Below are 15,262 nucleotides of genomic sequence, written 5' to 3' on the forward strand. Positions count from 1 at the left end.
CACACCAACATGGCACAAGTATACATATGTAACAAACCTGCACGTTATGCACATGTACCCTAGAACTTAAAGTATAATAATAAAAAAAAATAAATTAATTAATAAATAAATATTACCTGGAAACTTGAATACAATCATTAATGTGTCTTTTATGAAACAAATATGAAACATGTGGTTTAGAGTTTTACCTTCATAGGTCTGCTTTCTTTTACTGAAGAACACACAAAAAAATTCACATCCCATGGATGAACAACACATGTATTTGTGCTGCTTTAGATTATAATACTTAGTTATCAACTTAAACAATGATTTGGAATCATTCATTGCAAACATATGAATGCATTTCGGTTAATTTTTCACAGTAGCTACTCTAGCAAGTCAATGAGCTCTCATGATATAGGTCTACAAGTATCATTCTTAATCTTTTATCAGGGCTAGGCATGGTGATTCACGCCTGTAATCCCAGTACTTTGGGAGGCTGAGGTGGGAGGATCACTTGAGCCCAAGAGTTGGAGTTTACAGTGAGCTATGTTCACATCATGGCTCTCCTGCCTGGACAACAGAGCAAGACTTTGTTTCTAAAAACAAAAACCAAAAAACAAAAAAACCCCACAATGGCACTTAAGATGGAGCAGAAAAATGTATCTGTTAGCTTATAATTGTGTTAAAGCAAAAGTATGTGTTATACTTATGTATACACAAATATAAGGGTGTTTTTCTACCACAATTGTGCAAATTTCAACTTCTGCTTTTTCTAGAAATTCATTTCTTTCCCCAACACATATTATCAGGCATTTTTTTGAATATAGCATTGTTCAGTGATTAATTGCAAATGGCTTATTCTAGGTACCTTATTTTTGAAGTCCATTACTAGACATTTGTATGAGGGTCATAGGAGGTAGTTTTTCTATGAATTATCTTTTATCTTGAATAACTCACCACTGAATCCATATCTACTTTTTTTAAAAGTTCCAACTAAGTAATCTTATGTTAGATAAGGTTTGATTGGGCTTTGGGGATGAATCTCACTTCTTGTGAAGATTACAAATGGAATTGTTATATTCCCAATGGAATATTTGTAATGTTCCATTACGCTGGATGTTACAAATGGAATAGTTATAATGTTTCTATATTATTTAGGAGAGGCCTTCATAGATGAACCACAGGAAAGGTATTGTACAAATTGGTGCTATATGCTGAATATTTTCTGATAAAGTTGAATTTTCTAATTGGTTTTTTATCTTATTCTCATAAGCAGAAATGATATAAGAATAGAAACTATAACTCTCAACCTTTATTGTAACAAAGCATACAGCTTATTGTAGAAAAGTGTAACACGTTCAACTGGTATCTAGTTAAATGCTTGTTTTAACTTACAGAATGAATGAGAAAAAATTGTCCAAAGATTACCATGGTGGAAAAACTAATATAGGCCTCAAACATCAATACCTAATGAAAAGACTTAACAATACAGTGGATGCTGATCTCCATATTTGATTATGGATCAAAATTTTCTGGTGATTAATAAATATCAAGTATTATGCACAAATCCAGATTTCCTGAAACAGAATCTTGGAGGTGGTTGTTGAGGAAAAAATGGTGGGAAAGAATCCTGGGAATGTGTATTTTCTTTTATTTGTATTTTTAGTTCTGGGGTACATGTGCAGGGTGTGCAGGTTTGTTACATAGGTAAACGTGTGCCGTGGTGCTTTGTTGCACCTATCAACCCATCACCTAGGAATTAAGCCCAGCATGCATTAGCTACGGGAATGTGTATTTTTAGTAAGCCCTTCCTTTTCTACCCCACGTGATTCTTATGCAAGTCATGGGGCAAGTCTGCGGTCAAGCATTTGAGAATCTCTGGTATAGTGAAATGTACACTGAACAAAGAGTTTAAAAACTTAGGCTCTAATCATAGATCTGGGACAAACTTAACCCTGACAAATTTGTCTTCTTAGTGAGGCGCTTCATTTCTTGATAACTTTTCCCATACTTTGTAAGGTCCATTGTTGCCTAATATATTGTGATTCATCAGTTTTATCTTTCATGACTTCCTAAAGCAAACCTCTAATAGAGGAGTAAATACACAATAACATGATTAACTTCAAGAGAAGATTAAACTGCCTATATATTCCACAAGAAAAATTCCTAGCTCAGGACTGAACTGTGTCCTGCAGCAGGAGCTCGCGCATGTATATAACATGTTTTTACCTTTGTCCATTATCTGGGTTATATCCATTAATGGTCAATAAATTAGAAAAATCTATGGCTTTCCATTGATTCTTAACATTTCAAAAGCATGTTACCTCCAAAAGATACCTACCCCTAAACATCAATACAAGAGATTTGCAAAAACACATCTATCTTCCAGTCTTATCAAGCACCATTCTGATGTTCTAATAATTTCTTATAATCAGCAAATAGAAGTGTCTGTCAATAAAATCTAATAATTTCCTGATTACTGACTTTAGTCATTACATATATATGCTGTGTATATGCCTAGATCCATATTCCTACATCTAACAGTGCTTAACCATATTATTGGCAGAGAAGAGAGGCTCATGAAATATTTGTGGAATTAATAAAAGAAGCAAGACAAGAAGGGAAGGAAGAACAAGCAATAGAAAAAGTTGGGCTTATTTTAATGAGGGTAATGAAGTCTTCCATCATTGGGCACTTCACCATCCACCTCCATTAGCTTCCATAGGAAATATGTTGGGGCATGTCGACTTCCCTTAAATGTAAAAAAACAAAACAAAACAAAACAAAAAAACCCAAGATATTTAGTAGAAAGACTTTCAGGATTCATTCTGAAAGGAATAGCTCACCTTTTTTTAAACAGAGGCTTTCGTTGACCAGTTTTCCCTCCTTGTTGACGTCTATTTTCATCCAGCTATGGAGGTATTTCCTGGCCTTCTTGACCACTACTCTGGAGCCTTGTTTCTGGAGAAAGAGAGACGTATTTTCCACCTCAAGGAAGCCTTCCTGATCATAGCAGGTCCATCGGGGTGCCTGGGAACAGCGGTCCAAGATGGCTGAGCGGGAGGGGCCACGAGAGAAGTTGGAGATGGCCAAGCATAGTGTAGATTTAACATGAAGGAGCTTTTCATCCTCAGTCCACATCCACTGCTGGTTCTGGATGGTCCTATTGCATGAGCCCACGACCACTTTTTCATTTTTGAAAAGACACTGTTGTTTCTGGACATGGACAATCTGAAATCCTTCTGGAAGATGAAAAGCTCATAAAGCACTAGGTAGCAAATTATGAGGCCCATTAGAAAACGGAAGAACCCACCCACAAATGAGCTGAATAAAATCACTAGTTTTACTTATATTTTGTTATTGCTATCATTTCAAGTGAATATTCTCATATTTAACACGTGATTTAAAATTCCAAAGCTGACGATGTAAAATGTCAATATGTCACACTTAACGCCCCATCTTTTTTTTTTTTTTTTTAAATTTTCACATGCTTTAGGGGACAAAAACACACCTCTTATTGGAAAATGAAAGGAAGCTTGGAGAGAAACAAAATCATCCAAAGTATACAGTATATTTTAGCCCAATTAGTTAGATATGCTGAAGTTATGAAATGCTCAGCTCCCTTTTTAAACATTTGACATATTCGATATAACCTTCCTCCCCTACCTTAAAAAGGTACCCCCTTTTCCAGTCTTTAAATTCACATTGCAGTATTTGTATATAAATTTCATAGTTTGAATAACAATTTTAAAAAATTGCATACATTTATCAAAAAATAAAACAAATGTTCCCACTTCTCCAAGCACAACCTCCTAGCTAATTGCAGCCCATGAAAGTATTGATTATCACAAACTAAATTTCCTTTAGTCATGGAGAGGAACATTTCTCTATTTTATGACAATATCTACAGTTTTCTCTCAAATACTAATAGATCTTTTAAAAATCACCATTTTCTAATGTAAGAAAATTAAACATCCTATTGCTAAACATCAGTATTAAAATGCAAGATATTCTGGCTCAGAAACAATTTTCAATGAGGTTTTACTTAAATTGCCCAGCTCACTCATGAAAATGTTCAGCCTTGCCAAATGACAACTTCCAAATAAAACACACTACATTTCATCACCCACTTTAATCATATTTCTTCCATTTTCTTTAACACAAAAGAAAATAAAACTATAACCGGGTTGGAAAAAGGCTTGGGGAAAGCCACAGACTGTTATATAACACAGACTTTTCCTTGGGGTTCTTTATGCTCTGCTCTAAATGTATCATTTCAGGGGCTGCCTCAAGCATTGGAGGATGAGAGGAGAGCATTTATTTTCTTTTGGAGAGAAATCTCAACAGTGTGGGCATAGCTGGCTCCTTTTATTCCCGCTTTTCATCGTCTTTGGCTAAACTGCCATGGAGACCTGGCCCCTTCCACCTCATTTCAGACACTTTTCAAAGACCAGAGACTCCTTGGCTAGATCTGGAAGAAATGCCTCAGGAAACTGAGGCAGACTCACTCACCTGAGTTCCTGAAGATCAAGCAGGTAAGAATCACCATGTAAAATTCAGCCTCCATTTTCCATTTAGCAACTGTTCATGCTTCGCTTGGGAAAAAAAAAAAATTCTCCCAGATAAGAGAAGCAAAGACTAGGAAGGAAATGTGCCTTCATGGTGGGGGGAAAATTCAGTGACGAGCACTTCCTCCTATTGAATTGTTTGGGGAAGTTTTACACCAGTGTCCTTTTGTCTGTTTCCTTAGAAAGAAGGGATTATGATTACCTCTCTTTTTTTTATGTAGAAAATATTCCAGCCTTGAAGGGCAGAGTAAATCTCATTAAGACCTCACCTACCTTTCCTTTGGCGTGTGACTACTTCTTAACCTCAACAAGAAAGAAAGGAATTGTAATCTTAGATAATTGAATGTTCCTGAAACATTACATCTCTTCAGGTGATGTGATTCTGCTGAATAAACACAAGCCATGTAATTCATGAGGGTCTATGACAAGTGACATAAAGACATAAACACGTACTGTTTGTATAATGATACGCTGCGAGTCTATTGAGGAAAACCACATAATGATGGCACTTCTAGATCATTATCTCCCAAGTGATGACAATATTACACTTTGAGATCGTCAGCTTCACTGGGGAGATGCAGACACTAAAATTAAACCCATCACATTATGTACTTTGGTCTTCCCCAAACAGATGATGGCCTCTTTCCAACTAGAAAAAAAAAAAAGAAAAAAAAAAAAAAGAATATGCTTTACTCACTGTTTAGTATTAAGAGTTTATTGGCAGTATGAAACAAAGTCAACATTGCTGCATTAAAAATTCATATTTGAGCAGAACAGCTAGTGTTTGCTGAGGGTAGTTATTTGAATTTTTTTTGTCTCTTGAAGGTTGAAACCTTTCAGAAATGTAAGGACATACATGGAAATGTCCTTATAAGGAACCTCTGAAAATGGGACAGGTTATATCATTCCTGAAGGCATATACATTTTGTTGAGAGAGAGATTCCAGGTAGATAGCATATTCAAAAATCCCTTCTTGGCAAAAGAGTGACACGTAGTTAAAATTTTTGATACTTCATAGTTGCTACAAATTTGTTTTTCACTTTTAAAGTAAAATGACTCACGATGTAGAAATACAGTGGATAGAGTTCTGGAGCAGAAGCCACCTCTATGACCAATAAGAGAGAGTAAATACATATATACCCAATGACAATCATTGTGCTCTGTAATTGTTTGATAGGAGGTACTATAAATACACATTTAATAGGTAATATTATCAAGACACATTTCCATATAAAATAGTTACTGCTTTTGATTTTTGTTTTTCAAAAACAAAGACTTATTTGTTAAAAATCCATTATCAACCACTTGCAACTTTAGCAGCAAGATTCTGGTAACTGAGAAAGGTAATAGCACTTCAAAACAGGAACAGTTTAACAGCTGACAGTCCATTCACAAGACAGATTTTGCAAACATTAAAGCATCTAACACATAATATGAATGTCTTCAGCAGCTCATCCAGTCATCATCTGATGACATTTATTACTGAATATTACATACATACATTCTGTGTGGCAGATAGAGTTCGTACAGACAAAACAAAATCTGCCTTAGGCTGTGTGAGAAACCTATCTTACCTCCATCATCAAAAAACCTTCGAAAAAATTTGGGGGATGCTTACAAATGCATTCATATACACAAGGAGCTGGCAATCTTAAATATGTTGCCCAGTCTTCCACACTCCATGCCATACGTTGTCTTCAAAGCCTCTCCTTCCCTCCATTGCAGGAAGCTCCTTCTAGAAGCCTTGGGTGGGTAATTTGACTAATCACCCACATCAAGAGATTGATGGTCTGACAAGTCTTCAATGACTCACTGAACAGTCTCTGCTGAAAGTCTGCTCTCGTACAGGCACAGAGCATGGTGCACAAATTCATACTGCTCACTGGTTTGCACCATTCCACCTCTGCAAGGAAGAAATCACAAAATAACTTCATTTTGCTAAAATCTTGCAATTTCAAGTAACACGGAGATTACATCCAAGCTAGGGTGTTATGTCAAAGACACATAGAACAGTCAACCTAGTGGTTCTTTTGTTATTCCTCTAACCTGTGTCCAAATGTCTCAACTATCAAAGTGAACATGCTAATGTATATAAAGGGCTTAACACAGTCCCTGGCGCACAGTAGGCATGTGAGTAATTTTACTTATGTAACATTACTGGGGAGGTGGTAAGTCTAATGATCAAGTACTTGGATTTGGCATCAGCCAAGGTGAGTTCAAATCCCTCTTCTGCCAATTCTTAGCCGGATGTTCTTGGACAAATTCCTCAAAATCCCTTGCACTTTAGTTTCCTACTCTCTTAAAGCAGGATAGTAAGAGTAACTACTTTGTAAGGTTGCTGTGAAGGTTAAATAGGTTCAGTGTAGCTGGTGTATTGATATTACTTCTGAGGTGCCTCATGATTCATCTCCTGTTAAAATGGTTTATACATTTGGCTTAAAATTGATTGACGGAGACAAACCAAACCAAACTCATCTGCAAAATGTTGCTCTTTCTACAAGTAAAAATAAGTCTACCTTGGAATGGTTTATTTGAGTATGTTGTATGGAAACAACCTTAGCCTTTGGGTGTACTGGGTGTCTAAACACAACAGTGGGCGAGTCCTTAAATGAGTTGGAAAAAGGGAATTGGCTCTGCTCTGGCATTTTCCTCTCGGTTATCACCATTATCACTAGCTGCTCAGCACCCTTCTTGTCAATGGATTCATAGAAGGCACTTGGCTTCATGAGAAATAATGGTGCTTCTCATTATGTTTTTATACACATAATACCTATATCACATTTTCCCCCTTCATAATTATGATCCTTTTTTTGTTTCAGTTTTTGAGACGAGGACTCCCGAATTGCTTAGGCCGTCATGCAGTGGCATGATCACAGCTCAGTGCAGCCTCGACTTCCTGGGATCAAGCAATTCTCCCACCTCAGACTCTGGAGTAGCTGGGACTACAGGCACCACCACACCTGGACAATTTTTTGCTTGTTTTTTCTTGTAGAGACAAGGTCTCACTATGTTGCCCAGGCTGGTCTCCTGGACTCAAGTGATCCTCTTGTCTCGGGCTCCCAAAGTGATAGAATCACAGGCATGAACCATGGTGTCCAGCCCTATAATTATGATTTTTTAGCTTGACAAAGTTACAAGACATTAATATGTTACTTACTATTCCTGCTCACTGTATAAAAGCATGACTGTCGGTAACTATTTGAAGTCTTGTAAAGTCTCTGTAACTCTGCAATCATGCAATAAATCTTATCTTTTAGTTTAACTCCATGTTTTAACCAGATTTTTCCAAGTGGCTGTTAGTATCATTCAAAATAACTTTGATTATTTAGGCACTTCAACTTAAAAACAAGATATCTTGTCTCACTGTAACAAGACTTCTAGTTAATGGTAATAATAAAAACCGGGCTTGTATCTATGTTTATTTGTCAACCTATGTCAATTTTAAAGGCAGTAAAACTTCCCTGTTTTAAACAGTGATTCCCCAGAAAAATTAACATGATGTCAAAATGATGTATTTGGCAAAAAATAAAGAGGTAAATTCACAGTTTTTGGTGACAGCAACTTATTGACAGAAGTATTTGATTGGTCTTTCTCCCCTAGAACTGTACATTTTGTTGCACTGAAGGCAACCGTCTGGGCAAAGTATTCCTTGGTCAGAAGTGAACAACAGAAATGGCCAGCTGAGAATGTGGTAATGGTTTCTCTTCTTAACTGTATGATGACATCTGGGCTCACCTAAAATCATAGCAGGTGTTCTGAAGATGCTGGCTTGAACTGTGAAGCTTGGGAGACCACCACAGTAAATATTAGGGTAGCTCCAGGGAGCTGAGCGGTGCCTCCCTTCCTCTGGCATTTGCACAGCTCAGAGCACCATTACTCCCCCTTGAGCTGCAGACAGTATGTGGAAGCTTCTATGTGCTCCACCTCTTAGGCTCTGGTCTGTCAACTTCCTCTCACCATTTACCTCACTTTGAGGCAAGATTTTCCCCTTCTTGTATGTTCTGGTCAGCACTGGTATTTACATATCCAACTGGTGAATGAATGGAGACACAGTTTAGATTTTAACAACTGTTTTGCCCTAAGTGGGCCAGTGGTGTAATTTAATGGTTGGAGCATATTTACTATGACATTCTGTTCACTAAATCAAGGTTGTTTTAGCCAGTGAAGGTGGCGAAGATGGAGAAACATACTCATTAATTGTGGGCTGCCAAAATTCTTGCAGGTCTGAAGGCTTCAGGAAGGTATTATGAAAAATTCTCTTACCTCCCACTTAATTTGGAAAATAAAAATGAAAAAAAAATTGGCATTAGAGGAATCCTTAGAGATCATCTACTCTAGTCACTGAAAATATAGCTTTTTTAGAAATCTTGCAATTTTAGAGGCAGGCTTTTCCAAGGTTGGCAGGAAAACTTTTAAGACATCAACATGAAGCTGCCCCTTTCTAACTTTTACCTCATTGGTCCAACTGAAATAACCCAGAAGAAGTCTTAAGGCTCCCCTGTAGTCACACAACAGCTCTCCAAAGGCTGGAAAACAGCCATCAAAGTCTTATAATCTTTTCTTCTTTAGACTAAACATCCTGTGGTCACTCAGTATTTCTGAACAGCCTGGTTTTTCTGTCACTCACCACTCTAGTCTCCCTCTTCTACCGGCTATTTTATCAAATATGACCTTCTTAGAGTGTTGTGTCTCCTCCTGATGAGATCTATGAAGTAGGCTTATTTTCTCCTCCAGCTGTACATTCGAGACCAATAGATTTGTGTTTGCGGGTGCATCAGGTGGTGAGGTCCCCCAGTGCTTACATGGTGCCTGGTGCTCCATAGTATTTTAAGGTATTAACTGATGGTGTAGATTAAATAAAAAGCCAACTGATGGCCGGGCGCGGTGGCGCAAGCCTGTAATCCCAGCACTTTGGGAGGCCGAGGCGGGCGGATCACGAGGTCAGGAGATCGAAACCATCCTGGCTAACACGGTGAAACCCCGTCTCTACTAAAAATACAAAAAATTAGCCGGGCGTGGTGGCGGGCGCCTGTAATCCCAGCTACTTGGAGGCTGAGGCGGGAGAATGGCGTGAACCCGGGAGGCGGAGCTTGCAGTGAGCCGAGATTGTGCCACTGCACTCCAGTCTGGGCGACAAGCGAGACTCCGTCACAAAAAAAAAAAAAAAAAAGCCAACTGACTTTTTTGAATGTGGACATTACAGCTTTCTTCCATCCTGTAATTCTGCTACTGAAGTTTTGAAACTAAATGCAAGCCGTTCTATTTATTCTTGGTAATTTCAATTTGTTAGTTTCAGCACAATGCTCTTGTTTACTGCATCACTATCTATCAGTCAATGTTAGTCTTCCATTTCTCACTCCCAGCATTGTGTCTCCTAGATATTTAACAAGGATCCCTTACATCTTTTTATCTAAGGCATTAAAAAAATAGAAAAAGAGACAAAGTAGGGTCTTTAATATGAGTAAGCTGGTATCATGTTATATACTATCTAATCCCATTCTAAAATTATTTCCAACTAGGTTGTAGGTCCTTTAAAGACCTACAAGCATAACGGCATAGTCTTCTTCTACTTGTAACAATAAAAAGCACTTACCAGTCCTAGGTAAATACTTGTCAAATGAATAACCCAGGTCATGCTATTTTCATGTCATGTGAAAACAGATAAACTCTAGGCTAAAAGAAAGCAAAAGGTATTCCAGGATGCATTCACTGGAGGCTGGTTCAAATTCAGGAACTTATCATAATCATCTTTGAAAATATTAAATAAGTGTCCTACTGCATATATTGATATGTAGAATACTCTGTTGGCTGGGTGCAGTGGCTCATGCCTGTAACCCCAGCATGTTGGGAGTGCTGAGTGGAACACTAGAGCCCAAAGTAGGAGGATCACTTGAGCTCAGGAGCTCGAGACTAGCCTGGGCAACATAGTTAGATCCTGTCTACAAATTAAAAGAAAAATTAGCTGGACATAGTGGTGTATGCCTGTGGTCCCAACTACACAGGAGGCTGAGGCGGGAGGATAGCATTTGCTCTATAACAGATAATCCATTCTTACAAAGGTCAACAGAGTCTTCTTTCTTCTTATTTTTGATACAGGGTCTTGCTTTGTTACCCAGGCTGGAGTGTAGTCGTGCAGTCATAGCTCACTGAAGCCTTAGCCTCCAAGGCTCAGGTGATTCTCCCATCTCAGCCTCCTAAGTAGCTAGGATAATAGGTGCATGCCACCATACTGAGTTAATTTTTTCTGTTTTTTTTTTTAATAGAATTTTGCCATATTGCCTAAGCTGGTCTTGAATTCCTAGGCTCAGGAAATCCTTCCACCTCAGCCTCCCAAAGTGCTGGGATTATAGGCATGAGCCACCATGCCTGGTAAATACAGTTTTTTAGATAGGCTGGTCATAGTAAAAAAAGAAACAACTAAGAAGCTAGTACAGTGTCTGTATACAAAATATCTTTATGGAATAAATGAATAAAGCTAGGTTAATTATGGAACTCTCAAGACAGCTCTATAGTAATTCATCCTCAGGAGAGTTCTGACTTGGACTCCAGGAAGTCCTTAGGTCAGATAGATCTCATGGATTTGCTGGTCTGGATCTATATTACCGATACAAGTTCCCAATACAAAGTGCTTCTGGGAGGTGAGAAACAGGGGTGCTCTTTTTCTTACTTTTTCTTTTTCTTTTTAGGGCAGGGTCTCACTGTGTCATCCTGGCTGGATCATGGCTCACTGCAGCCTCAACCTCCCAGGTCAAGTGATCTCCTTAGCCTCCCAAGTACCTGGGACTACAGGTGCTCACCAATATGCACACACCTTAAATTGCAAACAGAAGTGAAACTTAACTTGGGTTCATATCTGATAAATGCTTATGTTAGAACTAAACCATAACCCCAGCCAATCATAAGCACCCAACTCACATGTTATTATGTCACTAAAGACTTTCCAATACGGTACCTGAAAAAAGGCATTTATGTAATTGCAAACCAACCAAATAAATTCTTTATTTTGTTTTCTGCACTTTCCCAATAAATACTTGCCTCTGGCATTTTGTCATAGGAACACTAAACCTCTTTTGGTCTGATGTTTCCCAATGTATGACTGGCTTCTTACTAAATAAACTCTTTAAAATTTTATCGTGCCTCAGATATTTCTTTTCCAGTACACATTTGTTTTCCCAGGAGGTATAATACATTAAGTGACAATACCTACTGCTGAGCAGGAGTTAGTTTACCAAAAAAGAGTAAAGTCAAATAAAAATGTCAAGGGAACCCCAGCTAGCTGAGAGAGTGGTGCCAAGTTCATTACCGGGGGGACCAGAGTGTGTTAAGAGGGAAAAAGACAGCATACACTGTTGTCAAGACAAATTCTGTCTCCACCACTTACTAGATACTTTACCCCACTACATAATCTCTGCAGTGCTCAGTTTTCTCATCTGCAAATGATGCGACAATAAAAACAATAGGTCCTACTTTACAGCATTGTTGTGAGAAATAAATGGGACAATCATTTAACATGTTTAGCACACAGCCAAGCACATATCAATACCATAAATGTCAACCATTATTATTGTTATTGTTACTCTTTGGTACCATCTGGTCAAACAGGACTGGTTAGCAGGCTCTGGAGGGAGGCCCCCAAGGACCCTGGAGAACCAAGAGCAAATCTGGCAGAGGACATTAGTTTGCCCATTAAGATCCAAATATCTTTCTAAATATTGACCAGCCTAGAAGACAGGCATAGTGGAGGCAGATGATGTAGTGGAAAATAGTACACTTAGAGTCTGACAGATTCAGGTTTGAATCCTTGTTTTTTAACTTACTTAGCTAAATGATTTTAGACAAGTCATTCAGTCCTTCCCAACCTGGCTTTTCTCACTTGTAAAATGACATAAATGACAAACGTCATCGGGTTGTGAGGATTAAATGAATCACAGCATATCAATGTCTGGCTGCAGGCTATTCACAGAATCCCCAGAAGCCCAGGGTTCTATAAAGGTGCCTGAGAACCCTGGGCAGGGCAGAGGAGGAGGAATGGGTCATTAGGACTAGATGCCAATCCCAGCTTTGACCAGGGAAGTTGTGTTTTTATTGGTTTTCTGTGTTGGTGTTCTGTGGAAGATTCTGCCTGCACAATGTTTTCCATTGTTCATAAAGAAGTTTGAAAATCACTGGCCTGGCTAATAAGGTATTTAGGTATTTATCTAATAAGGCTTCAAGTTTTGCAAGGTTTAAATGAAAGAATCCACAAAATGCTTGGCACAGTAACTGCCCTTCAGTGAGTACTAAATAAATGCTGTGTATTATTTTTCTTATTCTTAGTTAATACAACACCTAAGGTAACTATGTTTGGAAGAGTCGTGGTTCACTGGTGTTGTCCTGGTGTCATTATTAATTGGGTCACCTTTCACTCTCGGAAGTACCTTGGTTTGGATGATAAGTTATTTGTTCATCCTAATGATGCCCCATGCCATGCTGTGGAAGAAAGCCATTCCCTTTATTGCAAAAGTGGTGTTAGCCATGTGGCTTGGATTTCTTTGTGCCCACAGGCTATGAACACTGTGTTTGGACAGGCCAGAGAGGATTCAGATATACTACCCTCCTATAAACGTCAGATAATCTCATATCACATTAGCCCTGCCAAACACAAAGATCAGTGTCATCTCAGTCTCCATGCAGAGCAGCACGTAGCTGTGTCAGCTGGGGGTAAACTCAGGTTAGAAAGGGAAAAAAAATGTAGTCTTTTTTCCCTTTGCTACTGGGAGGGTGTTTTGAAAAAACCCCCTCCAGATGCCCAGGAGAGAGATTTGGCTTTTAACATGTTAAAATTTTGACCTTTTGTGACTATTCACTCACACATACAGAAAGCAACAGCCTTTCCTGTCGTACCGCCCAGCCCGTATCCGGTCTAATCAGTAGACAGAAGAAATTCTGCAGTGATGACTCACTTCTGGGCTAACAATGAAACTTATGCTCCTTTGCTTTTTATTATTTTCGAATCTGGAATTCTTTTGGTAAAGTTTGGTACAGTAAATTTAGAACAAAAGGTGTGGACGTTAATGTGCCTCCTGGGTAAAGCTCCGATAGCTTGGGCATGAGTCAAGTGAGGCTACCGTCTGCTGTGCTTAGCCGGGGTCAGCTGCAAGGTGTGTCTGGCCCCTTGGACAGAGGATTTCCCATGTCTTTATACAGATGTCATATCAAGGAGGGAGAACTTCAATGTAAATCTGGCCAATTCTGACCAGGAATTTTGAACATAGACACCTTCTCCAAAATAGATGTGTTCTAAAGTATCTGTAGGTCATAAAAATCAGCACACATCAAATAATTCACTTGATGAGTCTAACATATTTTGAGTTCCATTTTTTTCCCCCTGAAATTAGCTGTTTTCTTCTGAACACTCAAGTTAACACTTAATTAACTCCAAGCTCGGAAGAAGGAAAATGTCCCGGCAACCACTTGGAAGATTCAGTTGGCATAATATGTTTTACAAAGTAGACCTCTTGTTATGATCTCAGGAACTATAATGTCAAGTAAATCCACACTAATTTCTAGGGCTTTATCTCCAAATGTCCTTAAAATAAGTAAACCAAAATGTTGAATTCCTGATCTTCAAATGAGATCTTTGAAGTTCATTAATCAGAGGAATCTTTGTGAGTATTTGGGAATGCAGAGAACTATGGATAAATGTAAGGTTACAGTTGATAAACCTTAGACCAACAAGCAGAAACTTTAGTTTTGAAATTATTTTAACCAGGTTTTGGAAACAAAAAATATGCTGGAGACATATATTATCCTTGGAAATTGATGGCATATATATTCTTCTGAGATTGCTGTAGTTAAAAAAGAAAAGAAAATCATCGAACTGAAGTGACTAATCAAAACATTTAAACAATGATATGACGCACATTGGAAGCATCTTTTTATCCTGTGTGGGAAGCCACAAGTGAGGCCTTTGGATGTCATTCCAATTTAAGCCCTCTAAGGTAAGGATGTACGGGCAACTATAAATTCCATCCTTGACTCTTAAAAAGAAGGATTAGACAGATAATTTCCTGTTACTCAGGAACAAAAAAAAGAGGAAAAAAAAGGCCTTGGAATCAGATATTATTTTACATGTTTAACTTCCCAGGCCCTGTTTTAAAATTCTTCCAGTGTCTAGTTGCCAATGGGATTAAAAGGAAAACAATGAGGAAAAAGTTATCTGAGGTCAGTCTGCAATGGAATATGTTCCTTTCCTGCCTGCTTAGATGTCTTCTGATGGTCATGAATTGCTCCTTAGTCATACTTCTGTAATATCTATGTGCATGTGAAGCACTGTCTGATGTTAAAATATAAACATCATCTATAGTAATAAACTGAGACAGTGCATCTCTCATGAGAAAGGTGTAAATGACCTTCAATTACTCTCTCAAACTGTAGAACCTTGACATACACAAGCCTAAATGAATCTTTTGTAGCAAGAGCTACATGCAGTGAAGCTGGTTGGTTTAGCTTTATAGCAATTGGTATTTTTAACTAGGTGGTATAGTTAGAACAATTTAGTGATATTTGAGATTAGAAGGTTTAAGAATTATATGGAAGGGCTTTCTAAGTAATAAAAAATGATTACACTGTGTTTAGTTTAGTACTAATATTATGGATCTTTTTTTCAACTATACTTTTTAAAACTTGTTGACCTATAGACGTATGGTAATCTCCTGTTAATAGAAATACGT

General features: G+C 38.1%; 2 protein-coding genes across 5 annotated transcripts in view; both read right to left on the minus strand.

The window, feature by feature from the left end:
* PTPRB (protein tyrosine phosphatase, receptor type, B) overlaps positions 1-4,595 on the minus strand; it is a 124,733-nt gene extending 120,138 nt beyond the window's left edge. Inside the window, exons 1-2 of the mRNA XM_011929324.1 lie at positions 4,495-4,595; positions 2,829-3,224 (exon numbers count right to left, since the gene is read on the minus strand). Of these exons, the coding sequence (XP_011784714.1) occupies positions 2,829-3,224; positions 4,495-4,549 (451 nt within the window). The 5' untranslated portion in view covers positions 4,550-4,595. The remainder of the gene's footprint in view (positions 1-2,828; positions 3,225-4,494) is intronic.
* A 648-nt stretch (positions 4,596-5,243) lies between these two features.
* The window catches only part of PTPRR (protein tyrosine phosphatase, receptor type, R), a 294,565-nt gene continuing 284,546 nt past the window's right edge, over positions 5,244-15,262 (minus strand). For all 4 annotated transcript variants that reach the window (XM_011929328.1, XM_011929329.1, XM_011929330.1 and 1 more), the window contains one exon: positions 5,244-6,453. In XM_011929328.1, coding sequence (XP_011784718.1) covers positions 6,360-6,453 — 94 coding nt within the window. In that variant the 3' untranslated portion in view covers positions 5,244-6,359. The remainder of the gene's footprint in view (positions 6,454-15,262) is intronic.

Source organism: Colobus angolensis, unplaced genomic scaffold, assembly GCF_000951035.1.
Source record: "Colobus angolensis palliatus isolate OR3802 unplaced genomic scaffold, Cang.pa_1.0 Scaffold80, whole genome shotgun sequence".
Classification (NCBI taxonomy): Eukaryota; Metazoa; Chordata; class Mammalia; order Primates; family Cercopithecidae; genus Colobus; species Colobus angolensis.